The sequence below is a fragment of the Hypanus sabinus genome, chromosome 8 (assembly GCF_030144855.1).
Source record: "Hypanus sabinus isolate sHypSab1 chromosome 8, sHypSab1.hap1, whole genome shotgun sequence".
Classification (NCBI taxonomy): domain Eukaryota; kingdom Metazoa; phylum Chordata; class Chondrichthyes; order Myliobatiformes; family Dasyatidae; genus Hypanus; species Hypanus sabinus.
The window spans coordinates 23,906,569-23,928,866 of record NC_082713.1 but is presented as its reverse complement, the minus strand read 5'-3'; the positions used below and the strand labels follow the sequence as shown (position 1 = coordinate 23,928,866).

The window sequence follows — 22,298 nt, the reverse complement described above, 5'->3', positions numbered from 1 at the left end:
ACATCAGCATATATTATAAATCGGAAACAAAGACATAAGTAATTAAAAATAACATTTAAAAAAAAGGCATTATGGAAAAAAATGGCGGAATGAAAGTACAAGAGGAAAAATGAAATCAGAACAAACTGCCATCTTGATTATACAAAACTAAAAGAGAACCAAGATATTCCTCCAGAAAAAAATAAAAGTCCCCCATCAATCATTAATAAAAATGTCAAAAATCAAAAATTAAAAAAAAAAGATTAAGAAGATTAAAAGGGGAGAAGAAAAGAACGAGTATTTCAAGTAAAAAAACTATAATTAAAATATAAAATATCACTACACTAGCTTATAAAGATCAAACTTCATGGTAAAATTATAGGCTTTAAAGAAAAAAGCGCATAAGGACATAACCAGGACTACAAAACCATAGATTAATTAAAAATGTGTGTCCGAAGCAGGTGGATAGTGATCATCCAAAAAACTTTGAGCAGCGGTTGTAGTAAGAAAAACATGGCATTGCCCTTTGGGAGTAGTAATTCTGAGGCGCGCCTGGTAAAGAAATGCTGGTTTGAGACTCTTTTCATAACATTCCGACATGAATGATTTAAAAGCCAATCGTGCATTCATTACTTCTGGGCTATAATCCTCCACAAGACGGAATTGATAGTTTTGATGATGGATCATACCTCGTTGATGAGTGACGCGGATAAGATGTACTTTAACATGCACATAGTGGACAATCACTGCTCTCGGTCTGGCCCCAGGGCTCAAATATTGGGGAAAGGAGCGATAAGAGCATTCAAGTAAATTTCGTTTGGAAATTCAGAGGTAAATGCATCCTTTAAAAGTTGAGAAAAAAATTTTACAGGGTCCCCTTTCTCGAAATCTTCAGGGGGCCCAATTATACATAGATTCTTTCTTCTGGATCAGTTTTCAAGATTGATGATCTTGGATTTGCAACTCTCCAGCTATTTAACTGTCGAAAACAGAGCTTGTTGTAAACGATCAACTTTCTGATCTTTCTTCCGAGCGTCGTCCTATAGTTCTGTGATTTTAGATTGTTGTTGTTTAACTTCGTGATCGAGCGCAGCCAAAGAGTCCTGAAGTACCTTAAAAGCTTCTTTAATATTTTGGTGTAGCCTAATAGATTGTGCCTTCAAAAGATCCAACATTGTCTCGTAAGTTAATTCAGTTTTCTCAGGCTCACCTCTTTTCTTCTTAATGCTCCCATCGGTATCTTTCCCATTTTTTGAATCGGTCCCTTTAGCTCTTGTGATCATCATGCTCTTCTGTGCCTGTTTCTTCAAAAATTCACAACCAAAGCCCCAGAGAAAGTTCAAAAATAAGAGTCTTCTAGTGTAGATAAAAGTAGGTTAAATAAGGGTGATCCTGGGTTAAAAAAAGTAACGGTAATGGAGAGAAGCCAGATCCAACCTCACTCCGTGAACGCCTAGTGGAGAAGCCCACGTCCAACAATCTCTTTGGCCTTCTATCATCAGGCAGGAAAGAGCACAGCATTAGGATAAGTTCTGTAAGGATGGAAAACAGATTCTTCCCCCAGGCCGTAAGATTACTGAACTCCCTACCAGCACTCAGGTGTCATTGGAATGGTGCACCAGTAGTGTTACACTCTTCACTTTTTAAATTGTTTCATAAATGCAACTTATTATTTGTTAATTTATTTGAGGTGTTACATGTTTGAGTTCAACGTCTAAGTCAAAAGAACTCTTACAGGCAGAAACAAAACAAAGAAACCAAATAGAACCCATTAAAACAAGACAGTCAAATACCCAATATGCAGAGAGAAAAAAACAGAAAAAAACATGTGAACAATAAAAGTAAGCAAATAGCATTCAGAACTGAAGTTCACAGACGTGAGTTCACACTGTGATAGCTGCAGGCCACAGCCCCAGTTCGTGGCTCACAGAGTAACGTGTTGAACTTCATTGCGAGGATGAATAAACCTCGTAGAGCAGCGATTTGAGCTGGCCTGCACTTCGTCTCTGGCCTCGACACCCTGTCCTTTTCAATTTGGCCCAACGTTCAAGTTGTCCAGAATTTGCTCTTGGATCTGGACCCTGCTGCTTCGATACACTCTTGGGCTGCTGCCTTGCCACCTTAGTTCGGCCCATACTCAACTTCTCCAATTTGGCTCATCTCTAGAGTACTGTACTGTTCAAAAGTCTTCGGCACATATCTATAGCACGGTGCCTAAAACGTTCGTATAGTACTGTAGTAATTTTATGTATTCTACTGCACTGCTGCCACAAAAATAATCTCATGACATAAGTGAGTGATGATAAACCTGATTCTGATATTGGTCTCTACTGTGGAATGAGAGTGGAAAGGGGATAGGGAGAGGGGAATCATGTTTTGAAAAAAGGGAAGGGAGAGGGAGGGAACAGGAAGGACCAGAGAGACATTTTGTAGTGATCAATAAACCAATTGTTTGGAATCAAGTGACCTTGCCTGATGTCTCACCCATGCCACTCGCTGCCCCTGACACACCCCTGCCACCTGTCCTACATCCCTCCTGCAGCACACCATCCTCACAATTCCCAACATCCTTTGCTCCCACCAGATTGACAAACTCGCTCTCCGCTCCACGTTGACAAACACAGTTGTGTGTTACGCACCTTGGTCTGAAGGAACGTAGTTTTGTGGGGACGGGTGAGTCCTGGGCTGGCTGTTCAGCTCACTTAAGGAAGGTGAAGTATCTCCCACAGCCTCTCCTTTCCAGCTGCAGTGATTGCCGCAGGACCACTGTTCGGCTTGCCTTGCAGGAGGTCACTCACATATGGCCTCTCCTACACCACTCTGTGCATAGAAATGCCTCCCCTGGCATCCCTGTTCTTACTCAGTTTGCTATGTCACAGCACAACCGAGTGCCCAGCGGTATGACTGGGCGGGCAGGCTGGGCTCATCAGCTTTGGCTGGCAGCCAGCCGAGGAGAAGGACAACCCCGATTCCAAACCCGGGTAGATAGGTCTCGTTAGCCTTGCCAGGTAGTCTGTCCAGGAGAAGGAAAACTCTGATACTCAACTTTACAGCCCTGCGGTTGCTGCAGTCGTCGTAGCTTACTGTGCCATTGTGGAACGTCCCCCAGCCTAAAAGGTGGAATTGGTCTGAGCACACTGACACTCACTATAAACCTACACAACACTGGCTAGAAGTATAATCATGTCTTCACTCCTGAGTTCCTTTCTTCCCTCCTATCTTCATAACCGAAGACCCAGCCATCAAACATGTGTACAGTTGAATTATAAATAATAAACTGAATTTGAACTTGAACAAGTTTATCAGGTGGTGCAGGGGCGGAACATCCACACAAGCGGTATGGATACAAGAGTATTCCACTGCATTCCCGCAAGTCAGCAGATGGTGAAGCGTTTCCATGTAGATGACAAGAAAGTCTTGTGGAATCAGGAGGTGAGCAGGTTGAGGAGAGTACACTAACTTTTGATTCGCCCTTGAACCAGTGTGTAGGTTAGTCCAAGCAAATCAGAATAAACTAGGTTGACTTACGCTGGAACTGTAACTCTCCCCTGTATCTATCAGACCCATTCTTTAATAGGCTGACGTGCAAAAGAGTGAGAGAACCAGCCACAGGTGGGGGGTCCTTTGGACCCTTTGTGGAATAGTTGTCATGGCAACCAGCATTTAGTGCATCCAGCAAGTGGACCCTGAGCTGGGTAAAGGGAGGTTTGTAAGAATAGTCTGAGGGTCAGTGTGGAGCCAACCCACTTCTTCCACAGGTTCAGGCAGAATATGCCTAGATGAGACACAGCATGCACTGTTGAGCTGAAGTTACTATTAGCATCAGGGGATGTAAATGGGAAGACTTCCAAGCACACAGAATGTATCTCAAAGTTGGTGCAGGCAGGATGCAGAAAAGCTAGGCCATTATCTTTTGAATAATTGAAGAGGCAAAGTGTTGATGAACCAGATCACAGCAGGACAATACCATAATGTAAACAATAACTTCTTGTGACTGCAAACATCACTCAAGTGCTAAATGGATATTTATTCCACCAAACTGTCGGCTTGGAACTACATGGCAATTTTGAATGTATCTTCACGGACACTTAAGTGAAATCTCAGAAGCCCATCTATCCTGGAAAGATCTTCTCTGTTGAGTAACTGGATCATTTCTGGAAGCCCTGTTCATCATTGGACAGTGATGCAAGGCGAGCGTAATTCTCACAGTGCTAAGCGGATTTATGAAAAATTGAAACATTCTATAGATGTGTGGTGGAAAGTGTGCTGACTGGCTGCGTGGGATACTGATGCCTTTGAGCAGAAAATCCTGTAAAAGATTGTAGATTCGGCCTGGTACTTCATGGGTAAAGCCCTCCCAATCATTGAGCACATCTACATGAGACGTTGCTGTAGAAGAGAAGCACCCATCATCAAAGATCCTCACCACCCAGGCCATGCTCTTTTCTCACTGCTGCCATCAGGTGCCTCAGGACTCGCAGAAACAGGATCAAGAACAATTACTAACCCTCAACCATTAGGCTCTCAAAAAAGAAGGAATTAATTACATTCATTCTACTTCTGGTGTTCCCACAACCAATGGCCTCACTTTAAGGACTATTTATCTTGTTATTTCATGCTCATTACTTATTGCTATTTATTTATATTTGCATTTGCACTGTTTGTTGCCCATTGATCCTGTTTACAGTTACTATTCTATAGATTTGTTCAGTATGCCCACTGGAAAAGAATCTCAGTGCAGTGATATATGTGTACTCTGATAATAAATTTTACTTTAATGTTTGAATTCATTGGTATTTTACAACTAGGACCAGGGAGTAATTGTAGGACTGTCACGGTCCCAACCATTAATTACCCATTTTCTCCTCATTCCCTTTGATGGTGGCACACCTGGTTCTCATCAAGACCTGCAGCACAAAAACCCCACTTTGCACCCACTCATTGCCAGACCATTGCTTCAGTCAGTGTGGTAATTCACGTTCCCAGCTGCTTAGAGTGGTGTATTCCAAGTTTTACATCAGTACCGATGTTTACATGTGAAACTCTTGTCTCTCTGTGTCAAGATACGTATTGTCTACCGCTTGCCTTCCTACGCTCCCCGTCAAGTCAAAGTGTTGCCTGCCGCCTGTCTCCTGTTTGCCATTCAGCTCCTGCATCGCCCTGTGTCAAGAACGGTTTTGCCTGCCTCCTGCTCCTCCGTTCACCCACACTGTTTGCCTGTGTTAACTCTGTCTCTCGACTGCTTAGAATTGTGTATTCTAAGTTCTGCTCCCGCACTGTTTTCAGGTGTTAACCCCGTCTCTCCGTGTTAACAGGAGCATTGCATGCCGCCTGTCTTCCCGTTCATCCTTCCGCCTGCTGCTCTCCTCAAGCCATGCTCGCACCCTGGTCTGCATCCCAGCTTTGCCTCGTTCTGCCTACACTCTCCGTTGGCTTGGTGCTTAAACGCTGCGTTCCCACCATAGCGACCTGGGTTCGATCCTCCGGTCAAGCCTTCCTGGCTCTTCGGCTGTCCTCTGCCTAGTCCTCGCTCCCCGGCCTTCCCTGTAACCCGTTAATAAACACTTCAGATTACTCTACCTCTGTGTCTGTGTCCTGTGTTTGGGTTCGCCCTGTTCCATTGCCACAAGGACATACAGTCGGCCCTCCTTATCCGTGAGTTCCGCATGCGCGAATTCAACCAACCGCGAATCGCGAAAACCCAGAAGTGCTTTTCCAGCACTCGTTGTTCGAGCATGTACAGACTTTTTTTTTCTTGTCATTATTCCCTAAACAATGCAGTATAACAACTATTTTACACAGCATTTACAACATATTAGGTATTATAAGTAATCTAGAGATGATTTACAGTATATGGGAGGATGTGTGTGGGTTATCGTGGATCGGGATTGAAAAAAATCGGAAGTTCTCTTACTAAGTAAGTCAGAACAGGTACATCCGGTATTATTAAGCGTCAGTTAGTCAAACGTTTGTCTTAGTATAAAGCATATATTTTACCTTTCTATGCACATAAAACACTTAAGAATGTATGTTTCGGCGCCGGGCTCGGGAGCAGAAGTTCCCGAGTTCGTTCCAGTGACAGATTGCTTTCGAGTGCGCTCTCCATCCATGGCGGGCTGATGTGGAGGATCAAAAACTCAAAACCCCAAAACCCAATAATTAAACCACTGCATTGCTTAGTAATAATTGTAGCTTTCATCCGGGCAGAGGCTTTCTCACTTTATCCTTTAAAATTGTTCCGATAGTTGACCGACTGTAGCCTAATGCTTTTCCAATGACCCATGGCATTTCACCTCTTTCTGATCGCTTTATTATTTCCACTTTATTTTCAATCGTGATTGTGATTATTTTCGTGAACAGAAACACTGCACATTCAGAGCTCTGGCAACGTCCACCGCACTGAGACAGGTTAAATAAGGTCTGGGGTTCCACTGGGTCCTAAGATCCATTGAATTGAGACAGGTTGAATAAGGGACTTGAGCATTTTGGTATCCACGAGGGGTCCTGGAACCAATCCCTTGCGGATAAGGAGGGCCGAATGCATTGACTTTTCACACTTAGGTATTAACATCTCACACAGAAAGCTTATGGTTTTGACTGGAGCTTGAGTAAGTACTGAGCTTTTTGGGCCTTCCTGTTTTTCAAATCAGAGATAACAAGTGTTACTTGGAAAAAAATTGTGAAAGGGAAATGGTTCAGTCAGTGATATGAAATGAAAAGGGAAAAATGAAAAACGGTGAGCTTGTCTCACCTTCTTTTACTGTGCTCTCATGATGGCTGCAATTAAGCAAACTGTCACAATGGACAAATAAAAAAATCAGTGTGCAATATTATTCTAAGCCATCAGAGATCCACTACAGTGCTTTGTACACTAACCTACTACATACCTTTGTACCTTCCTCCTGTTGCCTTGACTGATATCCACAGTACCAAGGGTGGCACGGTTGTGTTTGGTCAGTGTAACACTATTATGGTATCAGTGACCCAGGTTCAATTCCTGCTGCTGTCCGTAAGGAGTTTGCACTTTCTCCCCGTGACCTTGGGGTTTCCTCTGGGTGCTCCGGTGTCCGTCCACATTCCAAAGTCATGCACGTTAGTAGCTTAATTGGCCACATGGGTGTAATTGAGTGGCTTGGGCTCGTTGGCTCGAACTGTGCTGTATCTCTAGATAAAAATAAACACCGCTGAGACTCGTCCCACATTTAGAGCGTACCTTTTGGTCCAATGGTGCCATCTAATCCTGGTTGACCCGGTAACCCTGGTAACCCAGGGAATCCCCCATCACCTTTTGATCCCGGTCTCCCATCACTGCCTCTTGGACCAGGAGGACCTGGAGGTCCAGGAAGTCCAAAGCCTGGATCACCCTGTGAAAAATTGGGAGGAGTCATGAGACAGATCTTAAGAGTTACTTCATTTGCTTGATTATATTATCAGTACATTAGCAAATACCTGTTGAGGAAGCAGGGAATTTGCAGAAGGACAGACTGATTGGGAGAATGGGCAAAGAAGTGGCAGATGGAATACAGTGTGGGGATGTTTAGGCTCATGTACTTTGATAGAAGGAACAAAGGTGCAGACCATTTTCTAAAAGAATTAAAAAATATCAGCGGTGTAAGGGGTCTTGGGAGTTCTCTTGTAGGATTTCCTGAAGGTTACCTTGCAAGTTGAGTCGGTGGTAAGGAAGGCAAATGCAATGTTTGCATTCATTTTGAACACAAATCAAGGATATAATGCTGAGGCTTTATAAGGCAATTATACTGCACTTGAAGTACTGTGAGCAGTTTGAGCTCCATATCTAAGAAAAGATGTGCTGGCATTGGAGAGGGTCCAGAGAAGGTTCATGAGAAGGATTCCAGGAACGAAAGGAGCGTTTGATAGCTCTGGGCCTGTACTCACTGGAGTTTAGAAGAATGAAGGGGGATCTTATTGAAACATTGACTACTCAAAGGCCAAGAAAGAGTGGATGTGCTGAAGATGTTTCCTATAGTGGGGGAGCCTAGAACCAAAGGGCACCGCCTCAGAATAGAGGGACCTCCATTTAGCTAAGAGATGAAGAGGAATTTCTTTAGCTAAAGGGGGGGGTGAATCTGTGGAATTCATTGCCACAGATGGCTGTGGAGGCCGTCATTGGGTATATTTAAAGTTGATAGATTCATGATTAGTCAGGTTGTTAAGGGTTATATGGAGAAGGCAGGAGAATGGGGTTGAGTGAGATAAAAAAATCAGCCATGCTGGAGCAGTCTGGATGGGCCAAATGGCCTAATTGTGCTCCTATGTCTTCTGGCCATACAGAAAACATGCTCAATATTCAGGGTTGTGAATGGTGAATCTTACTGAGAGACTCAGGGGCTGAGCTTTGTATGTTGTTGCTGACTACTGCAATGTGAGAAAGAATGATTGAGTTGCTTGTGCAGTGTATAACACAGGACATCCACGATGCCTGAAAAAAACACGTCACCCAGGTTCTCTCGTGTATTTCTGGTTAAAGCACTCGAGCCAGTTCCCACACTATTAGTACCTGACGTCAATTCATGAGCGATAGGGTGGGTGGGAAGTAATGCATGTCTGCTCTGTGAAGGTACTATTAAATATTTCTTTAGTATAATAAATCAGACTCTTGACCTCACAATCTCCTCACCGTGATCTTGCACCTTATTATTTGCCTACACTTCACTTCCCCTGTAGTTGTTACACATTATTCTGCATTGTTTTATTTTATCTTGGTGTACTTTAATACACTGTGCAATGACCTAATCTATTTGAACAATATGCAAGGCAGCCTTTCCATTGTACCTTGGTACACGTGACAATAATAAATCAACTCCAATCCAATTCTAATAATACATTATTTCTATGTAAAAGAGTGAAGTAGTCATCAACATTTCTGCCATTGCATATGGGAAAAGAAGCCATTCTGTAGCTTTGATACCTCAATAACAATTTGGGTTTCATAGGAATCTCTGGTTAACACCAGCACTACCAGATTTTTATCTGAAGCAGTAAATATCCACCTTTGGCCCAGGGCGGCCCGGTTGACCTGGTGTCCCGTCGAGGCCTGGTCTTCCTGGATTTCCCCGGGAACCTGGTATGCCTGGATTTCCTGACAATCCTGTGAGAAGTTAATTGAATAATACAAAGGGGCAATTAACTCAATGCTATGGCTGACATCTTAGAGAGTATGTTTGACCCAAACTCAAGCTTCACACCATGGCACACAATATTTTCAATACTTTCCGTGTATAACATGCAAAAGCATCCCAAAATGTTTTGTAATGTCATCACAAACAAGAGTTTAGACTGAGCCACACAAGGATTTGGCAACACAGATGACTAAAAGGCTGGTCAAAGTAGTAGATTTTAAGGGCCGTCTTATAGAAGGAGAGAGAGGTACAAAGGCGAAATGGTTTAGGGAATATTCTCCTCAGCAAGGTTCAAGATCCAAGTTTATTTGTCACGTGTACATTGAACCACAGAGTGAAATGCATCGTTTACATTCATAGCCATCCCCCCTCCCCCCGAGAGTGTGCTGGGGGTAGGGCACAGGTTTCACTATACATTCTAGCACCAACATAGCATGCCCACGATGCTCAGCAGAACAAACGGAGAGGAGGATGCAAGGACAGTTGGACAAGCTGGGTGAGTGGGCAAAGGCACGGCAGATAGAGTTTAATGTTGACAAATGTGAGATTATCCATTTTGACTCAAGATACAGAAAGGCAAGTTGTTATCCTAATAGTGTTAAATTGAAAAAAGGGAATGTATAACAAAAACCGATCCTTTCTACAACAGTCACTATAAGCAAATGTTCACTGAAAACAAGTATTTAGGAAGGAAAATCATATATTAGCTTCCAATATAAATGGGTTTTAAGTAAGAGCAGGGATGTCTTACTGCAGATGTACTTAGTGAGATCCAGTCCAGAGTTGTGTGTACAATTTTGTTCTCCTTACCTGTGGAGGGATGCTCATACCGTGGAAGATATGGAATGAAAGTTATTAGACTGATTCCTGGGATGGCTGTTGTATGAGGAGAGACTGGATCCTTTAGGCTAGCATTTCACTGGAGTTTAGAAAAATGAGAGGGAATCTCAAGCCTGCAAAACTCTAACAAAACTCGACAGACTATAGGGAGTCAAAAAATCAGAAAAATGCTGGTATAAAATCTCCACAGGTCAGGCATCTGTCAAAAAAGAAATAGTTGATGTTTCAGGCTGTAGACCAGTTCATGTGTCCAAGTTGAAATGAGAAAGGATTCTGCACAAAATCTCTGAGGAAAGTGAGCTTCAATGGGTTTGTTATTGAAACTAGAAGCACCAGGGTGGAAGGATGTCTTAAAGGTATTCACAAGCTTAGCTACCTATGATGAAGTTCATTTACTCCACAGTTTGAACTCAATTTCCTCCCTGCATCACAAATTTAATATCTGTATGCTATACTTCCACTTCTGTTTGTTATGACCATTACAGTTGGCATGTTTCTGACACAGAATTACAATTTGCCTCTTCCTGCACTCAATCATAAGCTAAATATTCCAAGCCCGATTTGGAGGGTTAACATTTCCCCATTGCCTATTCAGACAATTAGCTGTTCATGATCCAGTGAGATAAATGAAGAGCAACAACACACAAAATGCTGGAGAACTCAGCAGGTGAGGCAGACTGTTTACCCTGTTGTCGACTGTTCACTCTTCTCCACAGATGCTGCCTGGTCTGCTGAGTTCATCCAGCATTCCGAGCTCCTCAGTAGCTCAGGCAGTATCGATGGAAACAAATAAAAGCCGACATTTTAGGCTAAGAACCTTTTTTCAGGACTGGAAAGGAAGGGGGAAGATGCCAGAAGAGAAAGGTGGGTGAAGGGGAAGGAAAAGCAAATAATAGGTGAAGCCAAGTGGGGTGGGAAAGATAAAGGTCTGGAGAAGAAAGAATCTGACAGGAGATGAAAATGGACCATGGGAGAAAGGGAAGAAGGAGGGACATTAGGGGGAGGTGACAGGCAGGTGAGGAGAAGTAAGAGGCCACAGTGGGGAATAGAAGAAGAGTAAAAGAGGAGGGAATTCTTTTTTAACTAAAAGGAGAAATCAAAGTTCATACCATCAGGTTGGAGGTTACTTGGATAAAAGCGAGTTGTTGCTCCTTCACCCTGAGAGTTGCCTCTTTGTGGCAAGAAAGGAGGCTATAGATCAACAGATTGGAATGGGAGTGGGGATAGGAATTTAAATAATTGGCCACTGGTAAGTTCCACTTTAGATGAATGGAGTTGAGGTGCTTGACAAAGCACCCCTAATTTACATCTAGTCTCACCAGTGCAGAGGAAGTCACAACGGGGGCACCGGATACTAAGGGCAACTTTGACAGTTTTTCAGGTGAAGTATTGCCTCACCTGGCAGGACTGTTTGGGGTCCTGAATGGAGGTAAGGGTGGAGGTAGATGGCAAGTATAGCATATCTGTTGCTTGCAGGAATATGTGCCAGGAAGGAGATTAATGAGGAGGGACAATTGGACAAGGTATCACAGAGGGAGAGATCCCTGTGGAAAGCAAAGGGGGGAGATAAAGATGTGTTTGGATCTGATTGAAGATGGCAGAAGTTTTGGAGAATGATGTGTTTGATGTGTTTTTGGATAGGTATATGGCCAGGAAAGGAATGGAGGGTTACAGGCTGAGTGCGGGCCAGTGGGACTAGGTGAGAGTAAGCATCGGCACAGACTAGAAGGGCTGAGATGGCCTGTTTCTGTGCTGTAATTGTTATATGGTTATATGTGGAGACTCACGGGGCGGTAGCTGAGGACAAGAGGGGTTCTGTCACTGTTAAGGCGATGGGAAGATGGGGGCAAGTGTGGAATTCTGGGAAATTGAGGAGATGCAGGGGAGGACAGCACTCATGATGGAAGAAGAGAATGTCTGTTCTTTGAAGGAGGACATCTCTAATTTCCTGGAAAGGAAAGCCTTATCCTGAGAACAGATGTGGTGGAGACAGAGTACTGGAATAGCATTTTTATAAGAGAGAGGGTGGGAAGAGGTATAGTCACGATAACCATGGGAATCGGTGGGTTTGTAAAAGATGTTGATAACAGCTTGTCTCCAGAGCCAGTTATAGAGGGATCACAAAAGTGGAGGGAGGAGTCAGAAATGGACTAAGTGAACTTCAGTGCAGGGTGGGTGTGGGAGGCAAAGTTAATGAAATTGACAAGCCCAGCATAGATGTATGAAGCAGTACCAATGCAGGAAGAGTTGGGAGCATTTACAGGAAATGTTTGGAACATGGACTGTTCAATGTAGCCAACGATAAGGCAGGCATAGCTGGGGCCCATGCAGGTGTCCATCGCTAGCCCTCGAGACTAGTGAAAACGGGAGGATCCAAAGGGCAAATTTTTCAGGGTGAGGCCCAAACGGAGGAGGGTAGTGGTGGAGAGGTCTTTTGTTGAGAAAGAGCAGAGAGCTTTAGGGTCTTCTGATGGGAATAGGAGTGTAAAGGGGCTAGGCACCCATGGTAAAAATGAGGCAGTCTGGGCCAATGAACTGTAAGTTACTAAGGAGATCAAGAGCATGCAAAGTATTGCAGATGCAGGTGGGAAGGAACAAAACCAAGTGGGGGTAGAATGAAGTCAAGGTATGAGGCCAAGCTTAATGTGAAAAGACTCTAGTGCTGGACCTGAGGAGGGCTAAGGCACCGGTGACTGTTGTTTCCATCCAAAGGGTCAGTGTGCACATGGTGGAGGATTACAAATACCTGAGGATACGAATGGACAATAAACTGGACTGGTCAAAGGACACTGAGGCTGTCTACAAGAAGGGTCAGAGCCGTCTCTATTTCCTGAGGAGACTGAGGTCCTTTAACATCTGCCGGACGAAGCTGAGGATGTTCTACGAGTCTGTGGTGGCCAGTGCTATCATGTTTGCTGTTGTGTGCTGGGGCAGCAGGCTGAGGGTAGCAGACACCAACAGAATCAACAAACTCATTCGTAATGCCAGTGATGTTGTGGGGGTGGAACTGGACTCTCTGACGGTGGTGTCTGAAAAGAGGATGCTGTCCAAGTTGCATGCCATCTTGGACAATGACTCCCATCCACTCCATAACGTACTGGTTAGGCACAGGAATACATTTAGCCAGAGACTCATTCTACCGAGATATAACACTGAGCATCATAGGAAGTCATTCCTACCTGTGGCCACCAAACTTTACAACTCCTCCCTCGGAGTGTCAGACACCCTGAGCCAATAGGCTGGTCCTGGACTTATTTCCACTTGGCATTTCCACTTATTTAATTATTTATGGTTTTATTTTGCTATATTTGTTCACTATTCTTGGTGCAGCTGTAATGAAACCCAGTTTCCCTCGGGATCAATAAAGTATGTCTGTCTGAGGACACAAGTTCAATGGGCCAGGAGCAGGCAGAGAAAGTGAGCCTTCCCGGACAGTTAGGGTGGTGGATCTTGGGTAGGAGGCTAGAAACGAGTAACGCCGGTAAGGGAACATTGAGTTTGGTGGCTGTGGATGGGAGTTCTCCAGAGGTGATGAGATCAGAAATGGTGTCGGAGTCAAATTAGTGTCTAGAGAGTTGCTACCTGGTCTCAGCAAGGTAGAGGCCAGTCTACCACACTACAACAGCACTCCCTTTGTTTCCAGGTTTGATGGTAAGGTTGGGACTGATGTGGAGAGAATGGAGGACAGTGCGTTTAGAGGGGGGTAAGGTCCTTGAAGGAGTAGTAAGTGCTGAAGTTGAGCCAGTTGCTGTCTCGTCGGCAAATAGAGATTTAAAGGTCCAGAGCAAGCTCTCCAAGAAGGGGAAGAGGTTTGATGAGAGGAGAAGGGGTCATCAGTACAGGGAATTCTTCTCAAAGAAGTGGGCTTGGAGACAGAGGTGATAGAAGAACAGCTCGGTGTCGTAGAGGATGCAAAACGGACTGAGCTGCGGACAAAAGGGGTCAAGGTTAAGGCTCCTGCTGAGGACAGAACGTTCTGCTACAGAAGGGAAGGTTAGAAGGAATAGCAAAGAGACGGCAGGGATTTGAGCTGGGATCGGGGGTGGGGGAAGAGGGCAGAGGAGTAGGGAAGGTTGGGTGTACGGGGAAGGTTGGGCGTACAGGGAAGGTAGGGAAGATGCAGATGGAGGCTATGGGTACCCAAGAGTGGCAAGAGATCCTGAGAGACCTGGGGTTGGAGAGTGGAATGGGAAGGGGGGAAGGGGAGCCCAGGGGCCCAGTGGCAGTGAGGAAAGTCTTGGCCTGGAGTGGTGATGTAGGTCTGGGCTGGAGCCAGAGTTAGAAGCTGTGAAATTCACAGTCTGAAGGCACCTGGGATTATTGGAACCAGGGTAGGTGATGGTGGTATGTGGTCTGGGGTTATTAGAGCCAGAGTTCACAACAATTGTATCTGCAGTCTGGAGGCATTCAGGGCTGTCAGAAATGGGGTCAGGGGTGTCTGATTGGATCAAGGTCTGAGTGGGAGGTGGCAGGAACCATGGTCTAGAGACACCCAGGGCCACTGGAGCTAACATTGGATTTGGTGGGATCTGCAGTCTGGAGACAGGCGATCTCCTGATTCTTCCCGGATGTGAGGAAGATGAAGAACTGGCAGTTGGAGGCAGGGATCCAGTGAAGGATGAAGTGTTGGAGAGGTGCATGGTGGGTGGAGGAGAGAGAGGCACAGAGCTGTGCCAGAGATTGAGACCTGTCCCACAGGTGATAGCAGAGAAGGTGGTGCGTATAATTTGGAGGGGGAAGTAGTGGGAGAAGCAGTCACTCGACATAGGTACCTGGATCCTTGCTGGATCCAAGCGAAGAGGCCTGGATTTGGAGCTGGAAGCCATGTGGAACAATATGCTGGTGAAGACAAGTTCTCAGGAAGGATTTGTGGCTATGGTAGCGAGTCTGGGTGAGTACATGGTCGAAGAGTCAGAGGGCAGTAGAGATCACAAAGGGGGAAGAGTGAGAGATAGTATCACCGAACTCTTGAAGAGATTTAAATTTCTTTAGGATAAACATCCCACAAAGAGACTTTGCAGTGGAGCAGCAAGCCGTAAACACAAGAGAATACATACACGATGCTGGAAGAACTCAGCAGGTCATTCCTGATGAAGGGTCTCGGCCCGAAATGTTGGCTACTCTTTTCTCACGGATGCTGCCTGACCTGCTGAGTTCTTCCAGTGCTGTGTACGTGTTCTTTGATCCACAGCATCTGCAGTTGTATATTTATGTGTAAATACAGGAGGTTCTGCAGATGTTGGAAATCTTGAGCAACATGCCCAAAACGTTGCTCAGGGCAGGCACCATCTATGGAAATGCATAAACAGTCGACATTTTGGGTGCAGACCCTTCATCAGGACTGGAAAGGAAAAGAAGCCAGAGCAAAAAGGAAAAAGTGGGTGGAGAAGGAAAGGAGGACCAGCTAGAAGGTAAATGAGCAGCTAATTGTTGAGAAATTCTCCACAATTGAGAATTACTTGTTCTTTTATCTGATGATGCAACGAGTTCAGGCAAGAAATGTGCATAACTACCTATAGCAACACACATAAAATGCTGGAGGATCTCAGCAGATCAGACAGCATCTTTGGAGGAAATGAGACCCTTCAGTAGCCTTGCACTCAGATATGTAAGTTGAGGATTTTGATATGTTGGAGGTGATGTATAAGTGTATTTTTGAATCACTACAATTTAAAGAAACAACATTTGTGAAAACAAACCTACCTTTTGGACCAGGTGGACCAGGAAATCCAATACCGGGCACTCCCGTGTCACCTTTTGGTCCCTGGAGGCCTGGTGAACCAGGTTGACCGGGCAGACCTGGGTCACCTATACAATAGAACAAAAGATTTATGTTATTGCCAACAGGAAGATACTGGGTCTGTATCTGCTTTCTCATTCCTTTCAGAGTGCATCTGATAGGCACAGCTGTAAACCCTATGCATAGACGTACCACTCAGAAGGTTTAATAGTGACACCGCGTTTATCCACAATGACCAAATCTTTGTCTTAAAATCCAACAATCAGTCATCTGATTCTACTGGCTGTACTCTAAAATCAATTAAACACAGCAGTATTTTTATCTTCTCAAGGTTTCTTACTCGAATAAGCAGTTTTTTTTCCATCTAAGCTTGTGAAGTGAGTTTCTCTAAACAAAAGAAACATTACAGCTAAAATTAACCTGACATTCAGCAGATGCTGGAAATCTTGAGCAACACACACAAAATGCAGGAGGAACCCAGCAGGTCAGGCAGTATTTATGGAGGGGAATAAGCAGTCGGCGCTTTGGGCCAAGACCCTTTAACAGTCCTGGTCCAAAGCATTCGCTGTTTAATGCTCTTCCTAGATGCTGCCTGACACCTCCCTTTCCCTTATTAGGAAGAGAGAGAACCTGTGGCTTGCCGAATGCCGGTTGAAATGCGATAGTCTTTGGGGTAACTGCAAGGTCTGTGTCTTTTCTATTGTCTAGCTCACACTTGTGCTCGGTAGCGGGTGCACTACTTTTTTTGCGGGGGAGGGGGGATTGTTGCTTGCTACTACTTACGTGCGGGAGGGGGGAGCTGGGTGGGGAGGACTTTGGGTTCTCATGTTTAAACGTCGTTCATTTTTTGGGGTGCTTCTCTGTTTTCGTAGATGTTTGCGAAGAAAAAGCACTTCAGGATGTATATTATATACATTCCTCTCATGTTAAATTGGATCTTTGAACCTTCGAACCTTTGACTTGCCAAGTTCCTCCAGCATTCTGTATGTGTTGCTCACAGCTAAAGTTAAATCCATGACCAAATGATTCACAACTAACCAACATGGTCCAATTCTTTCCAATAACATCTAAATTTAAAAAAACACATACATTTGTCTACTGCCTACTGATTTCATCTCCTGATAAGCAGAGGAGGTTCACCAGAATATTGCCCAAAATCAAAATCGGTTACAAGGAGAGACTGGTTTTGCTGGGTTTTCTTTCCTTTGAGCAAGAGGCCAAAGGGTAACCAATAATCAGCAACAGCTCGGCCTCAATACCTCCTTTTGCAACTAGATTCTCGATTTCTTGTCAGATGGATTTGCAATAACGTCTCTACAATCACCATTAGCAAAGGTGCATTACAAAGCTGTGCTTCACTCCCCTGCTACTTTCTGCCAAACTGAGGAGGCTGAAAGAGCTGGACTGACGTCATTCTACAGATGTGCAGTAGAGAGCATCCTAACAAGCTGCATCACTGTGTGGTACGTAAACTGCACTGTGGCAAAGAGGAAGGTTTGACAACAGGTAATCAAAACTGCCCAATGCATCATTGGCACCAGCCTACCTACCATCAAGATGTATATACAGAAAGGTGCTGGAAAAGGGCTGGTGAACGAGTGTAGATAACTTCACTCATCTCAACACTGATCTGGTTCCACAACCACAGACTCACTTTCACACTCTTTAGCTGAGCTTTACTTACGTATTTATTTGTCTATCTATTCATTAATTTGCTTATTTATTACTCTATATATCTTTACATTTGTTTGTTTGTTCATTCATTCATTTTTGTATTTGCGGTTTGTCTTCTTTTGCACGTTGGTTGTTTGTCAGCCTTTATGTGTGGTTTTCCATTGATTTTATTGTATTTCTTTGTTCTACTGCAAATGCCCACAAGAAAAAGAACTTAGGGTGAATATGTGACATATATGTACTTTGATAATAAATTTACTTTGAATTTTCAGCTTTGATAGCGATGCCTAAGATTATGTGAAGCATGTTTTATTCATTTACTTTTTGAGATACAGCATGGAGCAGGTTCTTCTGGGCCTTCGAGCTGCAATGCCCAGCATCTCCCGATTTAACCCTAGCCTAATCACAGGACAATTTACAATGATCAATTAAGCTATCAATTGGTACGTCTTTGGACTGTGTAAGGAAACTGAAGCACCCAAAGGGAACCCATGTGATCATGGGGAGAACGTACAAGCTCCTTACAGGTATTGGCGGGAATTGAACTCGGGTCACAGATACTGTAAAGCATTGTGTTAACCACTACATCACTGTGACAAGTCATGATAACAAATGTAACTTTGCACTCATATCTTTCTAAGTTCTATAATCACAACAATGCCACAAGCATTCGTATGTACTGGCTTCAATTTAATTATTAAGTGGATACTATTTGCCAAGGGCCACTGAGCGCACTGGGCAGGTATTGCCTCCCTATCAAACACCTTTTGATCTGGTATAAGTCAAGCTCTGGATTCACCCTTTCCACTTGATCACTCCTTTGAAATGCGGCAACCTACAATGGGTATTAGGACTTCTGAAAGTGCTAAATGGCCATGGTCATTGTCAAATTCTGCAGAAGCTAGAAGGAACATCCAGTTATTTGTTATCCACTTTGGTTCAAATATTTAGAAGGGCCTGCAAGAGACTGCTGAAGGATCTTGGCTTAATAGGCATGCAGGGGATCAAGGGGATAGTTGTGTGATAGGAAGTAAATACCCTCTTTCATTTTAAATGCAACATTTGCTCCATATTTTGCAGTGCACTTGCTTTCATTCTTACAAAGGCCCTTAGAGGCAAGATGTTCCAGAATGATCAATTATTGCCACAAGGAGAGTAGATCTCTGCCTAAGTCTTACTCTCGCTCGCACTCAAACCAACTTTAGAAGAAGTGCTGCAGAAACATTTTCCCACCCAAAGTTCAAAGAACCTGCATTTCCCTCTGGTCAGATTTGGCATCTCCCCCCTTGCACTACAGATTAAGGGGATGTGGTCCAGGCAAACATTAAAATGAAGTTCTCCCAACTGGTGATCAGCTAGTCCTTGTGAAAGGTTTTAGATTAATTAGCTTAATGTATATTTTATAGCTTTTAAGCAGAAAAAGCAACTTATTGTTCTCTTGCTTTAATTGCATCACAGTTCTTCAGCACAGCACCATTGTACAAACACACACTTATAGACATCAGCACAAGTACAGCAGCTAATGACTCATCGTCTCACCTGGAGGACCTGTTGGCCCACGTTCACCTGTAACCCCTGGAGGACCAGGTGGACCAGGGTCAGAGATGGTTTCGCCCGGTTCACCTTTAGCACCTGGACAGAATAGGAGGGAAGTAATGATGGGTGACAGGCACAGTTGAACATTTACTAACTCTAATTCAACGAAAAAGCATTTTCACTAAAACCTCCATAAAATGACCCTGAGTGTTGATCTCGGAATGGCACACAACAAATTAGTAGAAGAGAACATTTGAAAATTTGACTGCTTTGCTGATTTTGCCATTAATTATGAGTCCATAATTCTTCATCAATCACTCGATCTGCCGGTTGTCTCACCCTTCGATGTGTTGCCTATTTTCTCAGATCTAATACCAGAAAGTGAATACAGACATGCAAGACCAATGAATCAAGGACAGTGATTAATATGGGAATGCAATTCTGTTACCGTCATGGAGACGTGGGTGAAAGATGTGCAGGATTGGTAGCTGAACCTTCTGGGCTATGGAATTGTCTGATGACATAGGGGCTCGTGTAAAAGAGAATATTGTATAGATTGAGGTTAGAAATTAAAAGGGGGCAATGCTGGTGAGAATGAATTACAGGTCTCCAGGTTATTGGTCAATATAGAAGATTAGATTTATAGGTTAAAATAATAGGGTATAATAGTGGAGGATTTCATCTTCTCCAATACTAGGAAGCAAAATAATTGCAAATGCTGAAAAGTTGAAATAGAAACAGAAAATGTTAGAAACATGCAACAGGTCAGACAGCCTCTGCGGAAAGAGAAACAAAACTACAATGTTACCTCTGATTCTCTTTCCACAGAGGCTGCTTAATTTTTCCAGCATTTTTATTTGTATTGTCTAATAGTGACTGGGATCACTTCAGTGTGTAAAGCTCAGAGAGAGTGAAATTTTTAAAGATCCAGCAGCAGAGCTTTTGGAGTATATCAATACTTCTACTAGAAAAGGAGAGATATTGTATCTAATTTCAATGGGATTGCATCTCTGAGATGGCCCACTCGGTGGTAATAAATTGCCTAGATCTGACATGCTTTATGAGTTGTCCTGGCTGGAGCTGGTTAATGAATGGCCCAGGTTCAACTTGGTTGGTGAGTTGTCCCTGGAGTTGCTTAAGCAATTGCTTCGGTTGGTATCAGTTGTCAAACTGCCAGGAATTGACAGCTGGAGGTGGTTAAAGATCCTGAAAAGGAACAAAGCTGAATACAATATTGAAAGACACGCAAAAGTGGACTGGGAGTAGTCAACTACAATAAGCCTACAGCTAGATAGATGATACAGGCTTATGAAGTGGGTAGGAGTTCTAGAGGAAATAAGGATGATTTTGCTTCCATCCAGACAGTGTTTGAAATCTGGATCACACTGCCTGAAACGGTGGCAGTGTGCTCAGAACATGATTTAGATGATCATTTGAAAAGACATGGCATGAAAAGCTAGGACTGAATGCTAAGAAATGGGATTTGAACAGATAGATTTGATAGCCAGCATAGACACAATGCACCAATGGCGTGCTTCTGTGCTGTATAACACCACATCATCACTGAAAAAGGAGTTTATAAAGTTGTACCAGTCTAATGACCAACTTTCCACCAATAACTTTGGTAAAAATGGCCATTTTAGGGAAAAATTAAGAGTTGATGGCATTTAAAACTTTTACCCTACCTTGTTCACCCTCACAAACAACCCAAACTATCAAATTTCTCTCTATTGCACATTGTGAACCTGTAGCTCAATTGGGAGTAGCCTTGCTTCTGGGGTGGGAGACTGTGATCTAAGTCTCAATCCAAAAAACTTAGCACAGAAATCTACTCTGGTGTTTCAAGCTTATAACGAGGCATCTTGGCACTGTTTAAAAAAAAATCTAGAAAGCTATCTGAGTTTATCAAGCCGAAGCAGGCTTGGAATGATGAAATGGTGGAGCAGACTTGACGGCCTAATTCTGCTCTTATGTTTTATAGTCTAAGCAGCTCTTTTCTAGAATTAAACACAGGCCCTGTCTGATCCAAGACAGATGCAGAATATTTAAAACAGAGAACACTGACCAGACTAGAATCCAACAACATAGCTATGAATAGGTTCACTTTTCAAGAATGATTCTAACAAGTTTATAGAAGGCAGCAGTGTGGAAATCATTCATGATTAGTTTAAAAAAAATGAGAAAATCAAATTTTCCCATCACTTAATCTAATCTCTGTCCCTTTTGGGCCTTGCCTGACTGAAATCAACATAACCAATTGAATTATGGTAGATATTTTGTATGCATGGTTAAGTCCTGTGTAGAAGCATAATCTTTCTATTGTTCAGAGGCCATCACTTCTTTTTGAAATATTGGAGTAGGGATGGTTCTTTCATTCATTATGTCACATGTCGAATGACATGGATGGTCAAGGTCCTTCCAAGACCATAATTGTTCCTGACAATTTTTTTCTACACAAGTGGTTTGCCATGGCTTTCTTCTGGGCAATGTCTTTACAAGACTGGAAACCCTAGCCATTACCAATACTCTTCAGAGATTATCTGTCTGGCATCAATGGTTTCATAACCAGGACTTGTCATATGCACCAGGTACTCATATGACCATCCACCACCGACCCATCCCCATCCACGGCTTTACATGACTTGTACATGATCAGGGGTACTAAGCAGATACCACACCTTTTCTAAGCGTGACCTGCAGGCTAGGGAAGGGATGGAGCACCTTGCACCTCTTTTGGTAGAAATGTATCTCCACCCCACCACCCACAGAGAAGGTTAATGGTGAACAACTGGCACAAAGTAGTTCAATATGGAGAAATGCATGGTGGCACTCAAGAATTAAACAAGGTAAAGAAATATATAAACAGCAGGTGTGCACAAGAACAGAGGGATCTCTGCACATGCACAGATCCCTGAAGGTAGCAGGGCAGGTATGTAAGCTGCTCAAAAGCAGCTACAGAATAACTCGTCTGAGGCATTGAATTAAAAGCAAGGAGATACTGCTGGAATCACATAAGGCAATATTTAGACCACTGCATATATTTCTATCACAGTGTGGGAAAATCATGTTACTTGGGAGTCCTCATGCAGGATTCCCCAAAGGTTCACATGCAGGTTGAGTTGAGTTGGTGGTGTAAGGAGATCTGAAAGATTATTCAATATGGACTGTTCCGTTAAAAAGAGAAAGAGCGTGTGTGCTACCTCAGAGAGAGAGAGGGGGAGAGAGAGAGAGGGGGAGAGAGAGAGAGAGAGAGAGAGAGAGAGAGAGGGGGGGGAGAGAGAGAGGGGGAGAGAGAGAGAGAGAGAGAGAGAGAGGGAGAGAGAGGGGGGGAGAGAGGGGGGGAGAGAGAGAGAGAGAGAGAGAGAGAGAGAGAGAGAGAGAGAGAGAGA

The 22,298-nt window shown here is 43.7% G+C and overlaps 1 protein-coding gene across 3 annotated transcripts in view; it reads right to left on the bottom strand.

Moving 5' to 3' along the window:
- col4a5 (collagen, type IV, alpha 5 (Alport syndrome)) overlaps positions 1-22,298 on the bottom strand; it is a 276,446-nt gene that overhangs the window by 92,133 nt on the left and 162,015 nt on the right. For all 3 annotated transcript variants that reach the window (XM_059976825.1, XM_059976826.1, XM_059976827.1), the window contains 4 exons: positions 18,913-19,005; positions 15,663-15,767; positions 8,991-9,088; positions 7,193-7,343 (listed from right to left, as the gene is read on the bottom strand). In XM_059976825.1, coding sequence (XP_059832808.1) covers positions 7,193-7,343; positions 8,991-9,088; positions 15,663-15,767; positions 18,913-19,005 — 447 coding nt within the window. The remainder of the gene's footprint in view (positions 1-7,192; positions 7,344-8,990; positions 9,089-15,662; positions 15,768-18,912; positions 19,006-22,298) is intronic.